The 25,485-nt window shown below is 47.4% G+C and overlaps 7 protein-coding genes across 9 annotated transcripts; 3 read left to right on the plus strand and 4 right to left on the minus strand.

Moving 5' to 3' along the window:
• Positions 1-608: 608 nt before the first annotated feature.
• On the minus strand, positions 609-4,459 carry BDCG_05019 (uncharacterized protein; the record flags this gene model as incomplete). Its single annotated transcript, XM_045420675.1, has 3 exons — positions 609-1,319; positions 1,380-4,336; positions 4,387-4,459. The coding sequence occupies 3 exons, from the start codon at positions 4,457-4,459 to the stop codon at positions 609-611; spliced, it is 3,741 nt and encodes a 1,246-aa protein (XP_045276733.1).
• A 375-nt stretch (positions 4,460-4,834) lies between these two features.
• Positions 4,835-8,445, plus strand: BDCG_05020 (uncharacterized protein). The gene is made up of 2 exons (XM_045420676.1): positions 4,835-5,057; positions 5,120-8,445. Exons 1-2 carry the CDS (start codon positions 4,893-4,895, stop codon positions 7,853-7,855), a joined length of 2,901 nt encoding a protein of 966 aa, XP_045276734.1. The 5' UTR covers positions 4,835-4,892; the 3' UTR covers positions 7,856-8,445.
• On the minus strand, positions 8,166-14,977 carry BDCG_05021 (C2H2 transcription factor). The gene is made up of 4 exons (XM_045420677.1): positions 14,128-14,977; positions 13,649-13,958; positions 10,213-13,578; positions 8,166-10,131 (listed from the first exon to the last, which is right to left on the minus strand). The coding sequence occupies exons 2-4, from the start codon at positions 13,740-13,742 to the stop codon at positions 10,049-10,051; spliced, it is 3,543 nt and encodes a 1,180-aa protein (XP_045276735.1). The 5' UTR covers positions 13,743-13,958; positions 14,128-14,977; the 3' UTR covers positions 8,166-10,048.
• A 711-nt stretch (positions 14,978-15,688) lies between these two features.
• Positions 15,689-16,862, plus strand: BDCG_05022 (uncharacterized protein; the record flags this gene model as incomplete). The annotated part of the gene is made up of 3 exons (XM_045420678.1): positions 15,689-15,715; positions 15,774-15,880; positions 16,667-16,862. The coding sequence occupies 3 exons, from the start codon at positions 15,689-15,691 to the stop codon at positions 16,860-16,862; spliced, it is 330 nt and encodes a 109-aa protein (XP_045281095.1).
• Positions 16,863-17,677: 815 nt separating this feature from the next.
• On the minus strand, positions 17,678-18,450 carry BDCG_17052 (uncharacterized protein). The gene has a single exon (XM_045426218.1). The coding sequence runs from the start codon at positions 18,270-18,272 to the stop codon at positions 17,937-17,939; it is 336 nt and encodes a 111-aa protein (XP_045281096.1). The 5' UTR covers positions 18,273-18,450; the 3' UTR covers positions 17,678-17,936.
• A 2,191-nt stretch (positions 18,451-20,641) lies between these two features.
• BDCG_05024 lies at positions 20,642-23,264 on the plus strand. Of its 2 annotated transcripts, none has more exons than XM_045420679.1 (2): positions 20,642-22,933; positions 23,024-23,264. In XM_045420679.1, the coding sequence occupies exon 1, from the start codon at positions 21,436-21,438 to the stop codon at positions 21,976-21,978; it is 543 nt and encodes a 180-aa protein (XP_045281097.1). In that variant the 5' UTR covers positions 20,642-21,435; the 3' UTR covers positions 21,979-22,933; positions 23,024-23,264. The 2 variants fall into 2 exon arrangements, with proteins under 2 accessions (XP_045281097.1, XP_045281098.1); XM_045420680.1 differs by lacking the exon at positions 23,024-23,264 and having other exon boundaries at positions 20,642-20,691; positions 20,857-22,946.
• A 585-nt stretch (positions 23,265-23,849) lies between these two features.
• Positions 23,850-25,273, minus strand: BDCG_05025. Of its 2 annotated transcripts, XM_045420682.1 has the most exons (3): positions 25,010-25,026; positions 24,455-24,929; positions 23,850-24,359 (listed from the first exon to the last, which is right to left on the minus strand). In XM_045420682.1, the coding sequence occupies exons 2-3, from the start codon at positions 24,882-24,884 to the stop codon at positions 24,340-24,342; spliced, it is 450 nt and encodes a 149-aa protein (XP_045281099.1). In that variant the 5' UTR covers positions 24,885-24,929; positions 25,010-25,026; the 3' UTR covers positions 23,850-24,339. The 2 variants fall into 2 exon arrangements, with proteins under 2 accessions (XP_045281099.1, XP_045276736.1); XM_045420681.1 differs by having other exon boundaries at positions 23,869-25,273.
• Between the last annotated feature and the right edge of the window lie 212 nt (positions 25,274-25,485).

The following is a 25,485-nucleotide window of genomic DNA, read 5'->3' on the forward strand; positions in this document are numbered from 1 at the left end:
AGCTGGGTTCGTGGTGGGAGGAGGGGGGTATGGGTTGTGATTTAGGTCCTATTCAGATCACACTGGAATCATGGAGCTACTACGCTAGAGTAGCGAAACACGGCAATTGCAAATGCTCACCACTCAGGTCGATCGTGAGGGAAGAGTTGAGATAGCTTCAAGGTGTGTTTATCAGGTTGCCTGGCGGAGGCTGGGTTGGGTGCTGCGATGTCGCCGGAGTGGAGAACTCGCTGCTCGGCGCTAAGTGACATCTAGATAAGCCACATCACGGGGTTGGCACCAAGCACACCACTCAGGATCGATTTACGACAAGACGTTGAAATTGGGACTTATGTCCTAGAAGAAGTTATATTATTTATCACGATAAAACACTTCAAACTTATTTAATAACTACCTTACCTGCTTTTGCTACGAAGAAACCTTTTAGTCACGTGCTAATTACATCATTGCCTGACTCTGCTTCTTGTATGACCAGTTCCAAAAAAAAATGCTTGGGTTTGCTACTCAAAAGGGAAAGTGTCAAGAACCTCTATTAACAGAGGAAAAAAAGAGCCATTAAACTCGTAATCTATCCTTTCACATAGAGCAATTTCAAAAATATGGATAAATTATATTCCTCCCTCACTAGAGCTCCCAGCGCCCTGCTCATCCATAGACCGGTTTCCCTCCTTGTCCCCCAGAACTTGGCCCCCAGAGGCCCTATGAATCGCCCATCCGAGTGCGTCTTGCCATTCCGGACATCCCGTAGCAAGGACACTTTTAGCATCGAGTTTCCCCGTAAACCATTTATCCTTGCGTACACTTGCTTTATCACCTCCTTCAAGTGCCGCTCGACTAGCCCTTGTCGTCCGGACCCGTTTGTTGCTTTTTGAGTCAAGAGAAATGGGACCGCTAAGCGCTAACCGGCGTTGTTCGAGCCGTAAATCAAAAGCGACAATTGCTCGGATATACGGTGCCAGATCTTCGGAAATGGGTGCTGTGCCGCTGTCAAATGAAAAAGATTGACGCCCAGGTGGCGGATTAAAGGGATCGGGATTACCCATTACTGGTTCAAACGTGTCGCGTAGATCGGACTGTTTTAGGTATGTAGGTTTATGAGAAGTGAATTTCTCTAGAGCCTGTTGAATAATGGTGTTTTCGTCGGAAGATGGCAAGGAGTCGTAGAAAAAGTCGTCCAATAGAACGGTCATTGAGACGCCGATCTTTGTTGATAGACATGCATAGTCGGTCAGTAGGTCTGTTTGTAGCAATTGATGCCCTTCTGTGTACGTGGATCGCTGTTTACTAGTCATATCGGGCCAGGAAAAGTCAAGGACATCCTGTGGATGCAGTTAGCATTAATCATGTGGTAGCTAATCTTCGAAAAAACATGGACTTACATCGCTAAACGCATCAGGAGAGCCCCGGCAAATAATATCGAGGTTAGCCCTCATATCAGCCTCTCGACTTTCCTGGGCCAGCGCTTCGAGGCGGCTCTGACCATCGTGACCTCGTAACTTGCCCCGACATATTTTCGATTCATGCCAGTCCATAAGCCCCATTTGCCATTGGCATAAGCACTCATACATAAGTTGACTCCTTCGTTCGTAAGGATCTTCATCGCACGCAAGATCCTGGCAGACCAAACCCATCCCATGGACATAAGTGTCCGTGCTCACGACTCTAGGAAGATTGGCCTGTTGTATGTAGCCACCGCGCCAAACAGATGGCGAAGTCAGCCAGTCTAGTCCTGACTTCTTACTCCCAACAGCCATCTGGCACCAAAAATTCAGCTGCATGATGGTTGCCCGAAGATCCCCGCGCATGACAGTGTAAAGTTCGGAAATCCATTCACGGTCCAGAATATGCCCTTCGTTGGCAGCAAGGAGGAGAAGGTAGTCAACAGCAAGATCAAAAGGAGGCTGCCGAAACCGAAGAATCGCATAGAGTTTCAACAGCTCCAGGGGGAGCAAGCTTTCATCATTGCAAGTCATAATAATTGGTCTCCTGGATTGGCTAATGAGTGTTAGAACACCGCTCCAGAATTGCTTGTCTTCTTCGAAAAGGATGTCCACCTCCTCAAAGAGTATAAGAGACTGCTTCTGGCTCGGTTGCGTTTTCGGCACCGGAGCTTTTCCGTCCGGAGCAGGCGCACCATCCTTGTCCGTTGCCCTCGGCCCTGAATTTTTCGTATCCTGCTTAAAAAAGTTTTGCATGGTGCTTTGCTTTCCAGTATCAGTGTTGGGCGTGGAAAACAACGACTTAAGCGAAGACGCGGCAGGTGAGTTATCATCGACCTGTCCAAGGAGCTGAACGAGATGGTTTTGGGCCATATCTCCAACACGTTCAACAACATCCCTTGCACTCCTACGACTTCCAGCATTTATTTCGAAAATTTCAAACCCAAGCTCTTTAGCAACACCATAAACAGCAGCAGTTTTGCCACAACCCGAAGGCCCGCTGATAAGTATCAAATTAGGTACTGGACGCTTTTCAGGGGCCGATCTGCTGCTGCGTGCAATTGGATTATCCGATCTAACGACCGTCCGTTTGTTAGATATAGTCACTCCGCCAGCCAGTTCGTCATCATCGTTAGGGCTATCGATTTCATCCATTCGGGGCTCTTCATCATCACTGGAAACAATAAAACCATCAAGATCTTTAGGTCTTTTCCGCCTTTTCCGTTTTGCACCGTCGTCTGGAATCTGTTTAGGCTGCTTCCCATCACTGGGGGAAGTGCCGCTATTTACTGTAGATACGGTGAGACTTTGTAGCCACTTTTTTAGAACCAAGGCCTCAGTACCCAACTGCAGCACGAAATCAGCTCCACTAGGAGCATACTTCTGCGTCCATGGGGAGTCATCGAATTCCCCTCGTTCGAAGGGGGTCATTGAGGATCGTACAGAAGATAGCAGTTGAGCTACTGCAGGGTGAGATGTGTACGGCATTGAGGTTCGCTGATGTGGAAAGTGTTCGCCGATCGTATCCGTGGGTGTCGCAGTTAAACCAAGTCGATTCATAGCTATTTCCAAAAGGGTGTCACGACTGCATGTTCTTTTGTTAGGACATCTTAACACTGCAGATTTTGCATCGCGTTTATTAATATGCCGCAATAATCGTGATTGAACACAAAGGATATTTTCATATTCTGATATTGAGGCGACCAAGCCTTTTGCTTTTCTCTCTTCGAAATCTATAAACGAACTGTTGTTATCGTCATTAGGTGAAAGCCCACGTACATGGATAGCCCCTCGAGGTGGCCAAATCGGATCGATGGAATCTTGAATTTTTGGGAAATGCGAACGTGGTCTCACTGCTGGAGTCTTCGAATTATCAGGTCCCCCAGAAGAGAAGGTCGAAGGGGGTTGAGAATTTTGGGGGCTATGTTCCGATAGTTTGCTTGCAGTGGATGTTCTGTCTTTTTGAGCGCATGCTAGGTGATCCGTTGATGAATCCTTACTCTGTTCAGCTTTCTCTTCCGTCCTCTGAGCAGCCTTGCCAAGGAAAAAAGGATGCGTAGGCTTCGAAGGTTGTTGAGGTGTAGGGATGGAGACCGCTTCCCTTAATAAGGAATGCCTTTTCCGACCACCAATTATTTCGTTTATTTGTCGGCCTATCAAGGAACGGGACTCTTCATTGACTCCATATCTTAAAGTTACGATCGCAGATTGTTTTTTGCTTCGTTTCTGAGAAGTAGGCTTCCTCTTTTTGCTCCGTTCTTCAAGACTCCGGGATTCACTTTCAGATCGAAAGGGAGAATTCAATAATTTGCCATTCGGGTTTAACCTTAACGTTTTGACAGGAAGATCATCAGGTTTCGGGCTTGTATTGACAGATTTTACACATGGTTGGCAAGATTCTAATAAAGAGGAAGAAGGTTGATTCTGTGATTTCTCTGAAGCTGTACCCGTTGCGGGCAAGTCGACTCCCCGAGCCACAGAATATTTTTCTGTCGCATTCACGTCGCCTTGGGCAGCGGACTCGAGCTGTTCACCCAACGAAGGGACCGGATTGTGCTGAACCAAATGTTGCCGTACTAGTCCCTCTGTCACCCGCCCAGCAGGTTCTGGAGTCTCTGTTTTTCGGCGCTTTTTCCGGTTGGCATTGACATCCTCGTCTTTCAGGATAGGTTCGCGGTGCTGTACAGCACTTGTGAGCTGGAGCTGCAGTCGCCCGTCCCTCTTCCTGCTGCTACGAGACGAACGTCTCATACAGCTCCGATCAGGACTGTCTGAACCAGACGTAGGATCTATTGGTATGTTGACAGCGTCTTTCCTGACTGCCGTTCTAGCTTCAGGTTCCACGGGTCGTAAAGGCGGGGATTCAGACGACGATGAAGGGTCGGTATCGTTTGGGCCTTTCGCGATGGTTAACAAACTATCATAAGTAACAAAGAATTCCACAAACCTTTCCCAAAGAACGGGTGCAAGGTCCGTTGGACATGCTGCCCCATGGCCCTTTCAAGAGCAATAGCAGCCATTCAATTCCTTAGAGAATCGTCGCATTGTGAAGCTGATCCCGAAGAGTAAAGTCGGGAATTCTACAGCCTCCCATAAATGGGGAGTTTGTATAGACCCAGAGACAATCCAAATAACCCAGTTCACAGAGGTTCGAGCCGGAACTAGCGTCCTACAATGAGAGTTATCATATCTGAACAGATGGAGTTGAAAATAGTCCCTTCATTGTCTTTTTGTCGCGCTTTCTTCGCCGCGTCTCGCCAAATCACGCGTCCTGCCCGGCCGATGACGTTGCCGGATTCGGCTAGTGTGGCGTAGTTAGTTAACTATCTCGGAAGATTATTTCCCCGATAGCCGCCCAAAAAGTTACAATATTTTTGACAGACGAAGTTCATGTCTCAAGGTCTATACTATACCCCGTTGCGCTTCCGTCAAAAGGACGCTACATTTCGCAATATGGAGCTACAAGCGCCGTTTGTGCTAGCCCAATTGCCACGGCCGCTGGGAGCTTCAGCTGGTAAATGCCAACTAGGGAAAGTTTACGGCGTGGAAGGCTCTAAGAAACGAAAGCGGTATGAAGTTGCAGCTGCTATTGACGGGGAGAGCGTGAACATTTACAATGTAAGGTCCTTATCCCTTTGCCTGCTATTCATTTCCATACTTTGCTGATCTATTGGGACCAGGTTCAATTCCCAAAACTGGTCACCTCCTATGCAGTTCCACCGCAGTCTTCGTTTTCCTGCCCACCCTGCTCCGTCCGCCAAAAGTCGAGCCCGAAACAAAATGCAGTTGCGAGAAGGCACACTTATTGTGCCATAGAACAGCCAGAGAATCAAGTGCAGTGTTTCCTGGATCAGTCGACTACCGGTGCTCACAATGCGCTAAACGTTTCCAACACCTCTTTCAAGCTAGAAGATGCCCGGAGCCCTGTTGTTTTCCTTGGCATTATCCCGACAGCCCCAGAGGCAGAGAAACAACAGGATCCCTTCGACGTCCTTGTAGTCCATAAAGATGGACGAGTCCGCAGACTCTCGCCGGACCTCAAGACTCAGAAGTGGAATATCCTGCCAACCACTGATGACAAATCAGCTTCACATGAAATCCAGACCGGATTCCTTGTGGCCTTCGACGACGCGCGCAAGTCACTATTCAAGAAAAGGCAGGATATCGTAGCGACGGTATTAGGTGATGAGATTGGAGCAGAATCGGGCACTTCCTCAGTGCTGATACTTGTTTCCCGGCCACATCACAAGGAGCAATTGCTCCCCAGCGACTTCGACCTGATTGTTTTCTCTCTATCCACCCAGGCTACAGATGATGGTTTCTCAATAAGTCATGCAAAACGATTACGACACCTAATGACTATTAGTCTACCGAACTTGGAAGAGGAACAGACACCAGTCGACCCCAAATCACTCCAATGGAACTTCCATCCCAGTACTAGCGGATTGTCATTGTCTTTTACAAACGGGTTTATAATTTACGATATATCTCAATACTCACCTGAAATATTGTCCTACATGGTTTTTCCCAACGAAAATTTCTCATCCATCATGCGGATATCGCCGCAGTCTGTTATTGGTGCCGGCAAATCATCGGTTGCGATTTACAACGCACGATATCAATCAATTCAGGCGGACCTTTCTTTAAAAGATATTTCTACCGTAATCGCCACAAAATCAGATGCTGATAAGGCACCTGTAGTGTTTATCTCCTATTTTTCGAAGCTTGGAATCGCCATTGCGACACGTGGAGCTACACTTCTTGGTTTCGATCTTTCATCATCTCTTGACCGCTACGACGGGTCTCTGAAACAGTCCGGTGATGGACTTTTGATTAATGCAATTGGCAAAGGAATTCAATTGGCATCAGATGCCGTACTAAAGACGGGCACCAAGCCAGCAAATCACATGCGGCCTGTGGGACTCTGCGAGCCGGAGGAAGCTGCTCGGTGGGCTGAAATAAAGAAGCAGCTTGACGCCCTAGCCGAAGTCAAAGATACTGCAAATTTTGACAAACTTATGAAAGATGCAGTTTGCAAACCCTCAGTATCAGGTGAAGACGACAAACCCAAACATCTACCATCAGCGGCGGCGTTTGTGGATCCAGAAAAGATATCCTTCCTGCTCGGGAAGATATTTTCTTTAAGGATCAGCGACACAGATCCTAAGACCTCGAAGCTAGTCATGTCTTTTATGCCACCCAAAACCTTCCGTTGGCTTATAAACTCTCATCACCTCAGCCTAAACAACATTCGGACCGCTCTTTGTCAGTCCATGCGCCCGCGGATGGTGCCACCAATTCCAAACGGTTCACTAGTACGGGCTCTTACTGAGCCTGGAATTTCTATCAAGTTATTGTTGCAGGTGTTACGGACCCCGATAAATCTTGACCCAACCGAACTTGCTCATGCACTAAAAGTCCTCCTTGACTTCGCGCGCTCTCATCGGCCCAGGCCAGAGGAGGAATTACCAAGAACCATTACCGAAGCCGCTCACCCAGCCAAAGAAAGCAGCTCCCAAGAAATGACCACTGAAAACCAGATTAAAAGCTCCCCTGCCCATCGCGGTATCGACGCCATCATAACGGACGCCACCACTGGCCTAAATCTAACCCTCACAAAACTACACTTCTACCCCATCGACAAAGTAACCCAAGCGATCCGCTCCGCCCTCTCCAACTCCGACACCCTTTCGATAATCCACCACCTCCGCCACTCCCTAGCTACGGGCGGCTACACCTCGCGGTTCATAGAACAGTCTGAGGCGCCCCTTCCGCCCGACCCCAAGATTCCCACCCTCAGCCTATCCACCCTGGTCAACCTTCTGACCGCCTGCATTGACGCCATAGGACCAAGCGGCTGGATTTCTGCCGCCACCTTCGCAGGCGCAACAGACAGCGAAGCTAGCCTAATCGCAGATATGAAATCCGAAATCTCAGCTGCACTGGTCGGCGTCGAAGAAGCAACGTATCTCAAGGGCATACTTCGCGAATTTGTCAGATATGCTGAAACGGCTGCCGCTGGTGCCAACAGTAACAGGGCCGGTAGCGGTAATAGCAATAAGAACAAGAAAGAAGATCAGGTTGATCAAGCGGCCCCAGCCCTGCCGCGCGGCAGCCGTCTGAAGCGCAAGGAGCGACACAACGGCGCTGAAATTCTCATATATGACACTGATAACATCGATGGTGCTGAAGGGGCGCTAAATCGCGATACCCAGATGCTTCCTCTGTCGCTTAAGCGGGTGGAAGTTGGAGGGGGTCCGGGACAGGATGTTGTTGGTACATCTGCGTCGGGTGAGGAAGTGAGCAGGACTAAGATCCGGAAGACAGGTGAAGTGGTGGCAAGGACTGAGCGTGAGATCGGGTATTTGAGGGCGAAAGCTGTGGGGAAGTATTCGTTCGAGAGGATTATTGTGTAGTAGGCGGCATTGCGGAACCGTGTCCTTCGCTGTAAGGAAGGAACGGCGGTGTTACTCGATGGCTTTATGTGTGTTTGTATGTTGATAATGGTAAATTAAACCTTGGGAATGAGTTGGAGATTACAACTCCTGCTTTATGTAGAGGTGTGGTTTCTCCAAAACATTATTGACTCAATGCCAATGAAATGATGATCTCCACATGGCTTGTGTGCGTTCAGATATTGTAGTTTTTATATGTATTATCATGCTGTTGTTCTCTTGGAAATATTTTGCCTTTTCACATGTCATTGGATTTCATAACATACCTCACATATCTCAGCACGTTGGAAGCGCGATTTAATTTTGAGCTTTGTTTCTATAATTGAACATCTAACGGCGTGAGACATTGTCTACCAGAGTTTTTCTCATACATTCTCATTCTATATTTCACTTTCTTCATGTCATTCTCCATCTTTCATTGATAGCTCTAGTATCAGTGAATATACAGTAATCACAAATACCTCATAATATCTCCGATTGCTTACTAGATAGAAGATCAAATCTTCAAAAAAACTACCTACATAACATGATCTGTATTAACTTGAAATTCCTGAACCTGTTTTGAAAAAAGGGGGGTATCTACATAAACATGATGACATGATGAAATCTCTGATACAAAAAAGGAAATTCAGAAGGTAAATGAGGGGAGAAGTATGAAGCTAGCAGAGCTCATGTGAAATCAAATTGTAGATGTAGATGAAAGAAAAGATTGAAGGAGAAAGCTAAATGAAAGAGAGGGGGAGAGGAAGAAGGCAAATCAATAGCAGTCGCCAAGGCAACCAGTTCGACTCAACATAGTAGCACTGGTAACAAGTGTAAAAGTGGGAACGAGATATTAAATGAATGAATTGTGGGAGTGATGAATAATGTATGCAAGCATTGCATCCATTATTGAATCCCAGAAGTGGAGTTCCAAGGACCCTGAGCTTAAAAAAAGGGGTTTTCTAGCATAAAAATCAAGAACGGTAAATGGGCGGGGTAGTTAATTCAGCATTAAAAATCACAGGGTGAGAATAAAAGAAAGAGAACCAAACATAAAAAGAAGTCAACAAGTATATCATCAGTTCGTGACATTAAAACACCGAGTCCTCCTGTAGACAAAAACCATGCATGCATAAATTACTCATTCTGACTGTGTGTGTGTGCGTGTGTGTGTGTGTGTGTGTGTGTGTGTGTGTGTCGAGATTCGAACAATATAACAGCGGGGAGACTTGAGCGTGGGGCATAAAAAAGAAGAAGATCAAAAATAGATTCGCCAGGTCCACATTGTCAGAAAGAAAAAGGCAACTGAAGCATGGGTAATATATCGACAAGAGTATGTAATCGCGCATTGGGGGTACTTTAAAAGCACATGTAAAGCGGAAAGACGAAAGAAATAAGAAAACACCCACAAAAGAACAGAAAGTTTACCCAGCCCCCACCAGCAAGCACTAAATCTTCAGAAACTGGATCCCGATGTATAAATGTAAGTTGTGTGTATGTATGTATGCATGTATGCAATGCAAAGCAAGGCGCCCATAAGTGATTGGAAATGAACTCCTGCTTTCCCGGTGTTTTTTCGATTCCTTTTTTTCCTGTTTCCCTTTTTCTTCTCTTCTTTTTTTAATGTTCCCGCATCCGAAAAATACAATAAATGAAAAAGCCCAGCCTTATTTTTTCTTGGAATAAGTAATATATCAAATCGTGTTGTTTTTATATGAATCCCAAACTGTGTCCATTTGTGATGTGATGAATAAGACCGAACCCTGTACCGCTGACATGACAATTGTGAAAATTTCGTGATCGTTAATCCGGAAGGCGGGGAAAAAAAAAAAAGAAAAAGGAGATTTTTTCATGTTATGGGCGTTCGAAATCGAGTATCTCCGGTAGACTTTTCAGAGCGTGAAAGGAAATTTTTATCGGATCTTAGATATGAAATCACCCCGCAGCAGCAGCAGGTGGGCGGCGGATATGTGTGAAGCGCCAAAACTGCCCGTGTACAGACTGGCGGGGATGCGTTCACACGCCAACGTGTGATTAGATGCAGAAATGTCCTGAGGGACGACGCGGATAGTTTCATTGGCCGGGATCAATCCGCGTGGTGGCCTTAGTCAGGAACTCAGAGCCGATATGCGAGAAGCAGGCATGTACATGGTCCTGATGTTCTTCTCCTAATTATCCAGCAAGGACTGAGTTCCTCGCCCTCTCTCTCATCCGGAGCCCTTGGGCTTCGAGCGACCGAGCCATTAACTTTGTAACTATATAACGCAGAAAATAAATTGATCAGTCAAAAGAAAAATTCAAGGACATCGCATACGAAACCTAGTGGTTATTCTCACCTGGCCAAACAGCTGCCCTATCCAGAAGATACGCCGTCGAGAACAAGATCTTTGTACCAAAACCGCCATCAACCAAGCTGGGCAAACAATTCGATGGTTCATTTCCAGAATTACCGGGATGATGCAAAGCATCTTTCATTTTCACTTCAATATTGTGGAGTATTTCTTGTATCTTTTGAATAAGCTTGTAATCCTCGTCTTCCAAGAGCATTATTCCAGGAACCTGGGTCAAATCCATCGCATCCTGTCCCAAAATCCCTAGATATGGACCAATTCGTTCTTGAATTGTGGTTACCCATTCAGCCAAAACTTGAGCACAGTCAAACGCACACATTGCGCTTTGGATAGGAAGCTCTCGCGACGTGAACTCAGCATAGGTATTTCCTAGCTTATCAGACATGGATATCGAGTCTGCAGCGTAAAATGCTGCCTTTCGAAGATGACGTTCGCGTCTTGATGCTGCCATTTGCTGCTGAGAAATATTGTTCTGCATGTTGCGTTCTTGATTCGCGTTGCCAGTGAGCGTTAAGTCTGCCACGCCGTATTCAGCCATGGAAGCTCGCCTGCCGCCACCTTGGTTTGCTCCCTCAAGTTGGTTCGGGGAGGGATAGTCAGCTCTAGGATCATCTGCATGCTGAATAATGTCGGCTCCTCTTGCCAGTTCGTCCGCCATGCCGTTCCAATCTCTTTGCCAGAATGCTTCCTTGGATCGACCCAAGTTAACGAATAATCTAACATATGCAAGATCCAAAAGAGGTATGCTATCCGCCGATAGAGGTCCCAACCCATACGGGTTTGGCCGCTCAAGGCTATGTCTAGGGTTGGCACTCCATGCCGACTGCCAAGCCCGAAGAGCAGGTTCAGTGTGTGCATGCATTGCTTCCGTCTCCTGTGGCGTCCAAGGGCGGCCAATGTGTCGCTGTCGAGTTTCCCAAATATAATTATGCAAGGCGTGTATCAGTACCAAACAGCCAAACGTACTCGGTTTCAGATCACTTTGAGGAAGATCTTCGCTGGGCGCGCCAGCGCCAGCGCCAAAATGCGACTGTGGTGGGGAGCCCGATTGCCTTCGGTGACTAGCTGTAAGAAGTGTTGTCAGTGCCACAGAAAACGGTATTCCCCTATGATGAGCTGTAGTGCCACCCAATGACGTCCAAGCTTGGGCGGATTCCGCAGCCCAAAGTTGTTCGTCGCAAGGCAAATCGAGCCGAATTTCCGAATTCATCAGCGCTGGAGCATGGTTGTAAGCAGAAACCAAAAGGCTGGACAAAGTAAAAATGGCATAAAGTGTTCTTTTTCGCTCCTCTACTATTTTCCACCGCATCCATTCTCTATGGTCATGCCACGCTTGAGAATTTATCCCATCCATATGCATATCACTCCCTCCAATGGGATATCCAAGTTGATCGGGAGGGAGGTTTTCGGCTGGCAAGGGGTGGATCAATTCTGCGGCTCTTGCTAAGCTAACTAAAGCCGCACAATGTGTACTCGCAATGTCAGCAGAGGTTTTGTCACCGCTATTATGTCCATATATGACATTCAGCAGCATTGCCTGAACTAGCCACAGAGGTGTATTCTGAACGGAATTGTCGCGCGGGGAGCTTGATCGGTTAAGTGCCGCAGACATATCTGCTTTTCTCCGCTCCTCAAGGTATACCTGAATCATTTTCTTCGCAGACTCGAAAAGCTCCTTGGATGTCGCGGTTTCGAATTCGTACAAGGCACCGATGGCTGCCATGGAGAGAATCAAACACCCACCCCCACCAGCAATAGTAGACGTGCCAGAATTTACTTGTCCATTAGGATTCTTTAGGCTGCCAGCGTATTCGGGAGCATCAAAATCCAAAGTCGATATATGCAGGAAAGGCATGTGGGGGTGGAAATAGTTCACATATGCTGCAATGTAACGTTGGAGGTCGATCGTGCTTGGGAGAACATATGAATTACTGCTAAAGGAGTGTTGATGGGGGAGTGCGCCGGGGCTGGTCAGTTGTGTGCTAGATGACTGGGAGAATCGACGATGGGTAATACCAGAGGGCTGATGTAGACTGGCTAAGAGAGCTTGGCGAGTGGAATCGGTAATGGTTTCCGTGGATATCGACGGCGCGGAATTTGGTACAAAGCTGTTAAGTCTAACGGTACCGGAAGAATCCCCTATATCTCCGTTAGTAACCATTGGGGGATGGAATATATTATTTGGTGGTCCAGACAATCCAGGCTGAACCCTCGGAGGGGGAGTCGAGAACGACTGGTCGGAAAAATGGTGCTGTGCAAGCAGGGACTTAGGTGAGACAGTATCAGGCTGCATGTCTGCAAAAGGGGACGTAAAATCGATGTTGAATTGATTTGTCGGAGTTTGGGTTTGGACAAGGAGAGGATTGGACCACGGTCCCGAGGAGCTCGTCACAGCCTGGTTCGATCCATCTAACATAACTTCGCTGATTCCACTCTGGCTCCCTGTGCTCATAGCCGAAGGTGACGAACCATCAATCGCGGACTCATTTGCATTGGCGAATGTCATTGTACTCTCAAATCCATGCAGCCATTCCGGGTTGAGGTCATCGTCGATCAGGCTCTGTGATGTTGGCATGCCCGCAAACGTTGGGTGGAATGGCGAGGTCGGAGTGTCACCACCAAAAGGATGAGGCGATCCGAAATGCAGCTGGGCGGGGTTGATGGTATTACTCCCCTGATTTAACATCATGTCGCCAAAGTTCACCTCATTGAAGCTACCAAAAACGGGTGCAGTACGAAGCCCATTAGTCAAGTCCATAGGAATGCCAGTATCTAGTTTTGTCAAGCCATTGGTATTTGGCTGCTCGGAAGGGAGACCCCGGAACCCGTATTCTGGAAGTCCAGGTATCGAACTTAAACTCGGATGGCTGGTGTGAGTAGGGTAAGGTGGCCTTGAACCAGCTGGATTTCCAACACCTATAATCCCAATTGACGAACGATCAAGATGGCTGATGGTATTCGCTCGCGGCCTCATACTATTACCGGTGTTTCCATTATTCGCAATGGAATTTTTGCGGACCCGAGTTGCTCCAGGCCCGACACCGCTGGTGCTTTCTCGCCGCGCATTTTTAGGCCGGGATGAGGGCGTGGTTGTCATATGGAGCTTCTGTTGATGCCGCAAAAGGAGGTCTCTTCGCGCAAAGCACCTGGCACATTCCGGGCATTCAAATGGCTTTTCTTTGGTATGAGACCGCTCATGACGCTTTAAGTGCTCTAGCCGGGCAAAGTTTCTGCCGCACGTTGTGCAACCATGAGGTCTAGGCTTGTCGGTTTTTGGTGGAGGAATATCGGGATTTTCAGTCTGCTGCTTCTCATTGTCAACAGCTGTACTGGATGTTGATGGAGGTGGTGCTGCAAAATGGGTCAGTAGCTATATATGCTAAGCAATTATTACCGAGCGAACGGCTCATTTACGGCTTACCAGTAGTGGCAGGCGCGACTTCACTTATAGAAACAAGCTCCTGTCCAGGCTGAGTATCGACAGAGTTTTGACGTGCCATGACATCTGACAACATTGTGCTTGAACTTGAAAACTCCCCAAGAGACGTTTTCTGTCTTATCCGGTCCGCCGTGACCAGGTTCAAGGAACGTAGGGGGTAAGTGGTTACCGTTCCGTAAGGGGGAGGGGGGGTATTTCACAGCCTTTATGCTAATAGCTCGAACGAGGAGCTCAGTGATCAACACCAATTTGAGCGCAAGGCTATATCGATTAACAGGATAAGAATATAAAACTGCGAGAGACAGGGGATTAGTTAACGGCGTTCACCAGGACTTTAGAAATCAATTCCGAAGAGACTCTTGGGAATTGAGAGTGTGGTACGCCTTCAGTAATTAAAATAGAGCTTGTATTATGAAGGAAGCTATCCGTGTCCGCAAAGGAATAGAACATGGCAAGCTTACCAGCACGGGCCTAAGTAGCTTTATTCAAGGATTGAAAGGTAAAAATACGAATGTATTATGATGCGAACGGATTACCAGAGGCGCACTGGGCATCTGTGGCGAGCAAGTGTTCAAATCAATCCCTCCAAACATGTATATCGATTGGGAATAACGCTGCTTATTCCTCGTGGATGGTAGGGGGCCGTTGGCCGATGGAATGGCCAACCTTATACTTCCGTAGCTATGACAAGTTCGGGCCAAAGCAGAGAGGGACTTTTGCAGGCAACTCTTACAACACTCCCTTGCACCACCAGCGTCTTGGAGCGTTGGTGTCCCTGGTAAAAAATCAAATGTATCCTTCTGTTTTTTCCGTTGTCCTTCCCACTTCTCAGCTCAGATCTAGGAATGGGCTGCTCTTGGCGATCATTAAGGGATAATAGTGGCAAGAGAAACAGCAAACGGACAAGCCAGGTAAGCAGGGACCAGGAGGATGGGCGGCAATTATGAGCGACGATAGTTGGATAAGATAAGGAGAGGAGAGGGTATGGAGGTTGGAGCTGATTTCCAATTGCGCCAGCGAACACATGAAGCCAGGGCAGTTTGGCAGTTCGTCGTTTGAGCACGGGCGACAATTTGAGCCCAGAACTGTTTCAAGAAGCCAGCAGAGAAGCGAAACCACCATAAGAAAGGATTTGCTCTCGAACGAAGGCTCTGAGAAATGCGAACGCAGCTGGAAGAGAGAAGAAGGAAGATGAGGTGAGGTTGTGGTTGGTCGGTCCAACGTCAGAGGGACTCGGCGGCAACTCCAGATTGGAACTGGGGGAGGCTTTGGGCTTTGGGGCGGCTGCGGCTTATGGGGGTGTGGCTAGCTATTAGGTACGACGGATACGCTGGTATGTACCGTACCGAGTACCGCCGAAAACACATTCTCATACCCCACAAAACGGTACTAGCTCTCATCGGCTCCACTTCCTGAGAAATTACAGTACAAGATTTGTCTTTTTACGCCACAGAACCTACGATACAAGTAACATCTTGGACCTTTGACGCAGATTAAGTGCTTGGTCCGTCCCCAGACCCAAATAAATACAGACCTCGGCGCAGGACCAACCGATTTTGTTATGCATAAGTATGGATGTAATGTATGTACTGTACAATGCATCACGTTACCTAGGTAGAACCTAAGGGCAGACCTTGCACCAATACGGGCTACTCGTTCCATTCAAAGTTTCGCTCTGTACGAATCTCCCCGTTTTGGCAAGTCACCAATCCGCCGGTCTGTAATAAAATAACTACTAAATACAGGAGCTCTCTGGTCCGTTGTTGCATGAGATGGGATGGAATGTGTCTTGGTCTCCACAGGCGTGGAGAGAGAGAGGGAGCTAGCTGCAGGAAACCCACGGCTATCGCCTGCGCACAATCAAGCATGTTCAAGCATGGTGATAAATAACCAGGGGCAAGAAAGGAAATCCTCAACGCTTTCCAAGCCTCCAGGATCGAAATATATACATTTCCCGCGAACCAGGAAAGAAAGTTGCTGGGAGGCCAACCTTCTCGACTCAAGGGAACATAATTTCAGACCATGGTGCCTGGCACCGCGTATCGTACTGTACTGCCGCCGTACCCTCCTGACAAGTAACATCTTGTACTCCGTACTCCGGTACCAGTTACCAACGACCCTGGACCCAGGCCTCTCCCAAAATGGCCACCTGCAGGTCACTTCAACGCCCGGTGGGAACTCTTGGGAACTCTCCTCCCTGGTACTCGGTACTCTGTACGGAGTACCAGGACTGTAAAATACCCCATCCATGGCAGTGACCTGGGGCCTCGAGCTAATCGTATGACACCCAACGCCCGCCGTCGAAGCTTTTCGGCAACAACCTCTTCGTCACATTTGGACGAACGCAACCGAGATGGCTCTCTCAAAGTCAAAGCGTTTATGAAATATTTTCACTCATGTGTGTGTGTGTGTGTGTGTGTGTGTGTGTGTGTCTGTGTGTGTGTGTGTTATGTGTGTGTGGCTGGTGATTCCATTTGCTCTGCATAGCTTGCATTATTAGTTATTATTTGCTGACAACTTGCGTAACGCAGAGACCGCGCTTGGACCTTCCCCAGCCCGGCCAGGGAGGGATGGGATTGCACGCGCATCCCTCATCATCATCATCATCATCACCTACGCATAGTAGAAAGAAAGCCCCACTGGCGCTCAAGGTATCAACTTGAGCCATTGCTCCGAGCAAAGGCGTGGGGACAGGACAAAGCTATCCTGGGCTAGTTTAACTGCGCGTGGCCTGTTTCTGATGCGTTTTCTTTCTTCTTTTGGCGCCTCTGTCGCAACAGAGCGTCACAGTTGATGAGAGATTGGTTAACTAGCAGATCGATCGATAACAAGAAAGCAAACTTACCACGCGAACTTGATCCAGAAATTAACGATGTTTTACAAAAAGTCTGTTTCATTATTCGCCTCATATATTTTATTCATTCTTTGCAGAAGATTGTCAATAACTTACAACGCAGCCGCCAATTACCAACAAAAGAGCGCCAGATGAGTCCGATTCAGGCACATCCACACCCTCCTGGACGGCGGCTGGAGGCGCATATCCTCGTTGCAGGAGCATGCGGGAGTCCAAAGCCCTACATGGACACAAGCAAAGCGCGAGAGCCAATCAATCGCCCCTGTTGCAGTCGCCATCAGTGGCGCTGCTCTCCAATCCCATCTTGCCGCCGAGGCCTCCTCTGCTGATGCCATGCCATGATGCCAACATGCAAACAATATTCTATTCTCGTCCGCTGGTTGGGTAGTTTCAAACCTGGGTTGGTTTCAGGAGCGTCAGCGGCAAAAAAAAGATGTATGTACTTGGTTCTATTATTCTCTTCTGTATGTTTTTCCAACGCGGAATGGACAAACGAAAAGACTCTCTAGGAAGCAAACATGGGCGCATGGAAATGCTTTGCAGGATTTCAAGCCCAATCAATCTATGTGTAGGTTCCTTCCTGAGATGCAGGGAAGTCTCAAACTGATGGATGAAACTGGCCGCAATTGAAAACTACATGCGAGTCATGGAATCATGCAGGGTTGACTAGGTTAAGGCACCACCTGCTTCCCCCTAGCCGCCTGAGTCTCCCTTATTTCCTGTCAGGAACACGCATCATTGGGCTGCTTGGTTGAACTGTATATAGTAGGGTGAGTGGAAGTTTCTTTCTATTCCCTTGGCCAAATGTACAGAAAGCGGTCCTATTGTTGATTAGAGGAAGAGCACGAGCAAGGAATTCTGCAACGTACTCATGGCCAAGTTTGGCTACAGGGAAAACATGATACGATTTGTTAGGGTTCTGTTCGAACCATTGTTGTTTGTCAATATATATATCCCAGGAGCCCATCATACATGTACTTACTGTACGGGTACACCTTCGATGTCCAGAATTGGTTCGCCAATGATGGTCATGTGTATGGATTATGTACTAAGAGGACATCAATGTCTCCGGCCGCCGCCACAGTGTGCTCTGGTCAAGATGATTCGGCGACATATACTCCGTACATGGGCCATCCAACCATGCGACGCGATCTGGTTAACAAACGACATCATCATGCATGCGATGTACTATCATTGCATACATCCTGGTTTCCTGGTTTCCTGGTGTGCAGAACGTTTGATCCAACCAACCCTCGGTATGTAGTCCAGTTGTCCAATTGACGCGCTCCGCAGGCTGAGACGCCGAGATGCTCAGATGGTGCAATAACCCGAATATTTTTAGAATTGAAGGGGGGACTTCTTTTGCTCCAATGTTTCTTTGAAAATATCAAATGAGTCGCATGTAGAGCGAGCTTATCATAGCCACACTAACCCACGGAATAACCAAGTATCTCTTGAAAAAGCACCTGGGTTAAGGGAGGCCCTTGAGACAACATCATCATTGAATGTGAGCAGGTGAGTAAGTGTAGGGGAGCTTTTTCCTGAAAACTTTCCCTGAACACTTTCCCTGAATCCGCCACCCTTGCATGTCCAAGAATGGCTCCCGCCCCTACCCCCGTACTCCGTACAGTGGCTGGTGATTATCATCGACTTCTGCCTGAAGCCAAGCAGCGTAAGCTCGTTTACGAAAGCGCCAAGGCGGGAAATCTCTGATCGCCTGGGACCGGAGATGGGTGAAGAAGACGCATGCATGACATGTAACTATCCACAGAGAGGAGCTCAGCGTTTACTTGTTTGTTTCATGTTTTTTGGAGAACAGAATGTGCTGGGACATTACATGGAAATGACTCTCCGCGTCTATATAAGTTATTGTTGTAGTTAATCGCATTCCACATTTCTATCAAAGCTGCTTAGCATCCGCGGGGGTTCTGGATGGGACAGCCCGTTACTTGGACACTCGCATCTCCCAACATACAGTACGACGATTCCTCTGTCCCCAAATCCAACCTTCCCGAGGTCTCCGAGGCAAACGTGTCTGGTAACGACGAACGTTATCCATATTTAAGTTACCGCTAGAAAACGTTTTCTAGAAGGGCCGTCCGTGGACCAGTACCATACCCATAACTACACCATACACGAAGCGCCAACTTGCATAGTCTAGTGGAGAGGCCGCTAGGTCAAAATGAAGAAGCGAGTATGGTATGGGGTAACTAATTTTCTTTTCTTCTAGGGAAAATATTCGGAAAAAAAAAAAAAAAAAAAAAAGGCACATACAACAAGCGCACGAATTCAAGACGGACGAGGAACCTGATCCTTTTGTAACAAAAATGCAGGTGGAAAGTACTGTACGCTGTACATACCTAGGTGCTATTCTTAGAACCCCTGTCTACATCACCATCCATCCCATCCCATCACCTTCAAACGTCCAGTTCAGGGTTTTCCATGATAATCCAAAGAAACTGGAGAGCTAAAAATGGCCAGGTTCCAAATATTTCCGGGCCTCTGATCTAATGGATTTCGCTAGAACAAACAAACCATGAAGCTACAGGCAGTTGAGTTGGCAGAGCCTTGCAGTTGGCCCAGATCCAGATTCTCTGGGGAGAAAAGAACATATATTACATATTTTCCTTTGGCTCTGGGTTTGGTAAGTTCGAGTGTTATTTCTGGCTGGGATGGGTTTTTCCACTCTTCACTCTCTGTACAGAGTAGTTACAGAGTACAGAGTAGTTACGGCTTCCCACGGATCATTCTTCAAACACCCTGAAATTTAGGCTAGCATTAGTTAAGGTGTCCCTGTTTATTCAGGCATTTACCGCCTAGAACTCTAGTTAAGACAGGGAATGGTAATATTTTATGCTGGTAACAGTATTACAGCTTAAATTCTTAGCGCTAATCAAAACTTTTGTCTAAAAGAAGTTGAACCAGACATCGTTTTCCAATATTGTCCATTAGACAGATGATAACGATGATAACTATGCGTAGTTAGTTGTAACTATTGTCCGTGGTACTGTACCTACTCTGTACAGTTTCCTTCTGATAATTGTTGCTTGCCCGTAGTTACAGAAGAAAGTTATGTTACTCCTTTCAGATCATTTTCCAGCTCAAATGTTCCTCTTTCCTTTCCCCAATTTTTTCCGAAAATCCAGTTCCTATTATTTATTATTCTCTCCAAGCCCAACCCCCCGCGCCAGGTCCCAAATATGAATCCACCGATTGATAGACCAAGCGGCCAATGCCCAGCCAACAAAGCGGCGTTAGTCGATAACATACAAGCGTGCTTGCCTAGGTATGTAGTGTAGTGGCTGGCCCCCCAAGCAGCATCAGTGGCATCCATGGCAGCCCGTCACTCCCGCTGCATAGTTACTATGGATGTGTGCAGCGGCGCAGGCGGGAGAACGGCTGGTGACATGGTTATCCTTGCACGATTTTGCTTTCATCCCGTTGCTTTTTTTTTTTTTTTTTTTTTTTTTTCTGCTTTGTTGCTTAACCTTTCCTGTGCAGCGCCAGGGGCGGCCGTGCACGGGCATGGTTAGGTTTGTTTGAGCCTAATATAAAGGACGGACTGTACGGAGTAAGTAGGGAGTTGGTAGAGAGCTTGTATCGATGGTTAGAGCTTCTGAAAAGTGTTGTGTAGGTACTTACTCCGTAGGCAGGCAGGTAGGAAATATTCTGGAGGAATGCTTGCTTGGCTATTATTTACTCGCCTACCTACCTACTCCGTACAGAGCTACAGAGTACGTATGTACAGTCCATACCGACTATCCCTTTTCCAATATTAATAATAGCAGCGTACGGATCAAGGAGACAAGGACGGATCCCATCACAATCGTCGATACATGGCTGCTAAATTAAAGGTTTAGTTAGGGTTAGGAAGATTCTGGTTCAGCCACCATTGCTCAAAAAGCAGTCATGAGTTGGGGGGGCTTATCAACCAACCCTTTTTCTTTTCTTTTCTTTTCTTTCATATTTATTTATTTATTTATTTATTTTTAAAAGATATACACCAGCCTTCGCCATCTCTCCGCGCATACTCCGTATACCCAGGGGATCTCTATACCTGGGGGGCTCTATACCTGGGGGGCTCTATACCTAGGGGACTCTATACCTGGGGGGCTCTATACCTGGGGGGCTCTATACCTGGGGGGCTCCGTACTATACGCCTATTTCTAAGGTGTGGAGAAATTTCTCAATCATGCAGAAACGCAGATACTTTATTATTGTATTTTGTTTTTAATTTTGTGGTTAATACAGCGTAGTGATATTAAAATGATCTTAGACTGAAGGGTCTTATAGTTACACTCTGATTGGCTGAAGCTCACATCTAACTTATAAGTAGCTGAACTCATTTAAAGAAGAGGATGGCTCATCACCATGCTGCCATCTCCTTGAGCTGCGTATTTACTTGCTATACCTTCCTTCTTCTCTTTTTTGGGAACCTGCGCTGTTTGCCATCATTGCCCAAGGCCTGTTTAAACATCTTTCCAAGTGGAAACTCGGCTTTCGGAGCTATACCTCAGCACACACAGAGAGAAAGAGGGAGAGGTGCAGAGAGATTCTGTGAAGATGGTGGGTGCGGAGTTCGATGAAAAGCGCCTTTCGCGGTACGACACTGCGACGCTGGTCAGCCACATTGTCGAATCATGCAAGCTCTCATGGAGTGTGTTTCTACTATCCCAAAACCTAGTAGCAAAACACTTCTCGCGGGGGAAAGAAGTGAACGTGCTTGCGGCGATGGCGCGGGCAGGTCGACTTTGGGATCAGGGTGCCTTGCATCAGACGGACGGTCGAGAGGGACAACGATCTTTACATCATCCTGGAGCGGATTCATGGACAGACTTTGGAGGAAGCCTGGACGCACCTTGGCTGGCTTACAGCTCTGGGTCTGGCATATCAGCTTCGCCGGTTCGTGCATCGGATGAGAGAGGTGACGTCTTCCACTGCCGGATCTCTCTCCACTGGGATGCGTCGGGCGTTCTGGCTGGAGGATTTTTATCAGCTTCCTTGCCATGCTTGTCCAGAAGCTATTCCAGCGTTCATCCGTTTTTGTCTTAATTTTGTTCCATTGTCACGACGAAAAGCAGGCGTACAGAGCAAGAAAGAATTTCCATCACATCAAACTCCATTGGTGTTCACATATCATGATCTCGCTCCAAGAAACGTGATTCTCGATGACAGACGCCGCCTTTGGCTACTAGATTGGGACTACTCAGGTTTCTATCCGGTTTACTTCGAATACGCGTCCATGCATAACTTCTCTGTACCAGAAAATTGGGGCTGGGCAGATAGGCTGCGCTGGGAAATATTCTCCTGGATCTCAGTTGGACGGTTCTCCAAACAGCGCGAAGCCCTTGAAGAAATCAGGCCGCGGTTCACTCGATTCCCTCTTGGCCGGAAAAACGAGGTTCTCTTGGACGGAGCACCCTCCAACGCGGTCCATTTGAGAAAGCCGGGGATGTGATTTACATCTCGCCTCCAAGGGTTCGGCTCTTCTCAAGCAGGAGGTCGGGGGCAAGCAAATTTACTCGAGCAGTCCATTGTGACAGGCTCCCAGAGGCGCGCGAAGATGAAATTCACCCCATGCAGGGGACGCAATGCAAGGAGGAGCAGAAGCAGCAGACATATCCGATTGACTGACGTGATAGCTCAGGTGCTTCAACGGGACTCTGGGCATGTCAAATTATCACCACTGTTGGGCTGTGAACATGCCTGTCTTAAGCGCCCACGTCTGCGCACAAATGCTCCCTGGCGATGAAATACGTAGGAACTCCGGGTGATCACCAGAAACATGTCTACTGTGTAAAGATGTAATTAGTCTTGGCGTAAATAAATCGGCGCCGTGAGATTTCAAAAATTATAGACGAAAGGGATTGGTGATTTGACAGCGAGTCCAGGATCTAACGGGGAGTACACTGCTCACAGAACAGACTCTTTTTTACCTCAAAGTACTCTCTGACCTAGTCATCAAATCGCAGGATCAAGAGTTAAGGTGGTGCATAAGGCTATTAATTCGGTAAACTCTTCGACGGCGCTTCTTCGCATCCAGCCAGGCGAGACATATTGATCTTGAAATGAGAATGAGTATTCACAGATTGTGAATACATCATCATGATGATCATCACTGAATGAAATTTGTATAAAACATTGAGATTGATGATGATGATGAATGTGATCTTGTCAGAGCATGTAAAGTTATCATTTGAGCTCAAAAAAGGCCGCTCTGGGTGGCCGCACCCCCAACATGCAGGCTATGGAGGTATATAGATGGCCGTGGAATGCCTAATAATCCATATCACATCACAACCTACGATGTAGTAGAGTATTGTTGCTTAACTACATCTTACATGTATTCTTTTTTTCTTCAGCTTGATCAGTTACATAGTTACCCCTCCATCGATATCAATAAAGAACACTTTGTAACTACATACATCCATGTACCCCCAACCACCAAACAAACAAAATGACAGCAAGGAACGAAAAAAAGAACGCCACTGACTGACTGCTAGTTACCCTTGTCCGAGCTTCCAGGTTTAGTTCCGCCTCTCTATGCTCCATACTCTGTTACTGGTCAAGATGTTGGTATACACAGTATACATACACACCACACACACCACACACACACCCATCTTCGCCCGTTCCTATGATCCTGGGATAACTAGCGGATAGCGTGCATTAACGCATCAACGAAACTCGGCGTTGGTTCCTTTTTCAGCATGGGAGCAGAAGGCGGAGGATGATGGAACGCCGGATTTATCTAATTATATTCCGATCAAATCCCGGTGTGTCCTTTCTTTGGGGAGAATCTGCTTCGATTCCCATACTATTACTATCTCTCAGTTGTTTGAGGATCGAACTTGAGAGTTTGATACGCCCTGGGTTGAGATCCTCTCTCTCTCTCTCTCTCTCATCCAGCAGGTTTTGTAATGCGCTCACTGACCACAACGCAATAAGGAACGGGGCTGGGATCAAGTTACGAATCCAAACCGGACCACAACAAGGGAGCTAGCGTTGAGAGCCCATCCACCAGCTTCTAAAGAGTTTTAAAAACAGTTTGTTTCTGTTAGAACAAACTTTCTATATTTTTAGGGAAGCTATCCGTTCCAGGGTAGTTGGGAGCTCCCACCCCAGTTTTATTCATATAGGTTACGTTACGTGCCTGTCCCAAGCCACCAACCAAGTCCATAGAGATGAGCTTTGATATATTATTTCCTGAAACGGTTGTGCAAAATGCGTTTCACTCATTACATCTCATTATTCGCGGCAACGCGCGCGCTTGCGTCCTGTCTCCGTTTATCAACTGGACAATTTGGGAGCTGGATTGAATTGCTGGCTCAAGAATCCAATACTAGACTCTCTGTTCAAATCATATCTATTGATGTTCTGCTATCTGTTGTGTGGGGTTGATACCAACTAGGTAGGCTGCAATATCTCAAACTACAAAAACATTTTTCCTCTCCTGACCTAGAGAAGACGAAGAGGACGAGGAAGCGGAAAAAAAAGGAAATAAGTGCGAATGAAGGCGCTGAACAACAACATCGCCATACAATTCAAGTCTGGGATCTCCAACGGTTACCTCGGGAATCATCCTCGTCTACATGGCGAAATGGCCCATTGCTACGAAGAGTAATGATGGTAGTGATAGATGAAATGCGTATCAGAGGACCAACACAAGAGAGCTGAACATGTGGAGGCAACGGCTCAAAATTGGGCTCCGACGGTGCACGACTGTGAAGACTGTGAACCCGCACCACAGGAGGAATCGGGGACCGCCTAAGGACGAGGCGGGTAGAAGGCCGGCACCAGTTCATCCGGAGGCTCCCACTCAGGCTCCTGCCCACGTCTCTGAAAGCAACGACCACAAGTTAGAATATACCCGATTGTCTTGCAGAAGCCCCTCCCCCTTTCCTTCGGCGGCGCATATTGGGGCATATTCTCACTTTCAGGCACATGACCTCCATAACTGCTACGACCATCGCTGTTACTCCGTTGCATAGTCCGCGCTCGCCTGATTTCGCCAAATGTTGGTCTCCTCCCGGTACCGGTTGAGACGTACCAGAGAACCCTAGAGGGACGCTGGTCATCATCTGGATAGGGATCCGGCACAATGACGCTCGCTATGGCCCCGCCGCCGCGGAGGTGGAGCACGGGCTCTGATGCGCTGCTGGCTTGCGTAGAGGCGGATACGGTGCTGTTGCTTATATCCTCCGCCTTGAGGGCTGTTGGGTCGATCTGGGGAGGGGGGGGCCTGGTATCGTTGGCTAGCGGAGCCTTGTTATTGGCAGTATATTTGTCGTGGGGTCCGGGGATCAAGTCGTGATGGTTGTCCGAAGCATCATTGTTACCGGCAGATGGAGAGTTGCGCACCATTGTTTCTAGATCCCTTTTTTGGGGGGTTTAGAGGCTGCTCTATCTCTATACGAGTACATGCTCCATTGATTCGTTTTGGTTAATGGCTCACTTGCTTGTTACAATTTTCTAAAAGAAGAACTGACCCGTTTCGGGATTCGGAAATGCTATTTCGCAATTTCTTTAACCTTTGCCCTGTCCAAGGAGGGAGTTATAAGGATTGTTTCTCCCTTTCTCCTAAACAGGGTACAGGCGTGACCTTCCAAGTTCAACCTGCTTCTCGAGAAATATGCGGTCGTATTAGTCCTCTTTGACAACTCAATACTCCTTCGATACTCCGTTTCTGGTTCTATATCCCTTTGAAAGAGGAATAGAACAGCGATGGTTCAAGAAATCCACCTGTCCCTTGGACACGTCTTCAGGGGTAGAATAGAGGGTGGAAGGGGGGAGGTAACTAACGATGCGATAAGTATACGATAAGTATACTTTTCTCTTTAATGTTAGAGATCCCACGCGGGGTGAACAAAGGGGTGTTTAAAGAAAGGATTCTAAAATCCATGACTGGATCCTGGAGAATCAAGAAATATATATACTCACACCATCCATTCCCTCTCCTTTGCAA

Source organism: Blastomyces dermatitidis (assembly GCF_000003525.1).
Source record: "Blastomyces dermatitidis ER-3 genomic scaffold supercont1.5, whole genome shotgun sequence".
NCBI classification, from domain to species: domain Eukaryota; kingdom Fungi; phylum Ascomycota; class Eurotiomycetes; order Onygenales; family Ajellomycetaceae; genus Blastomyces; species Blastomyces dermatitidis.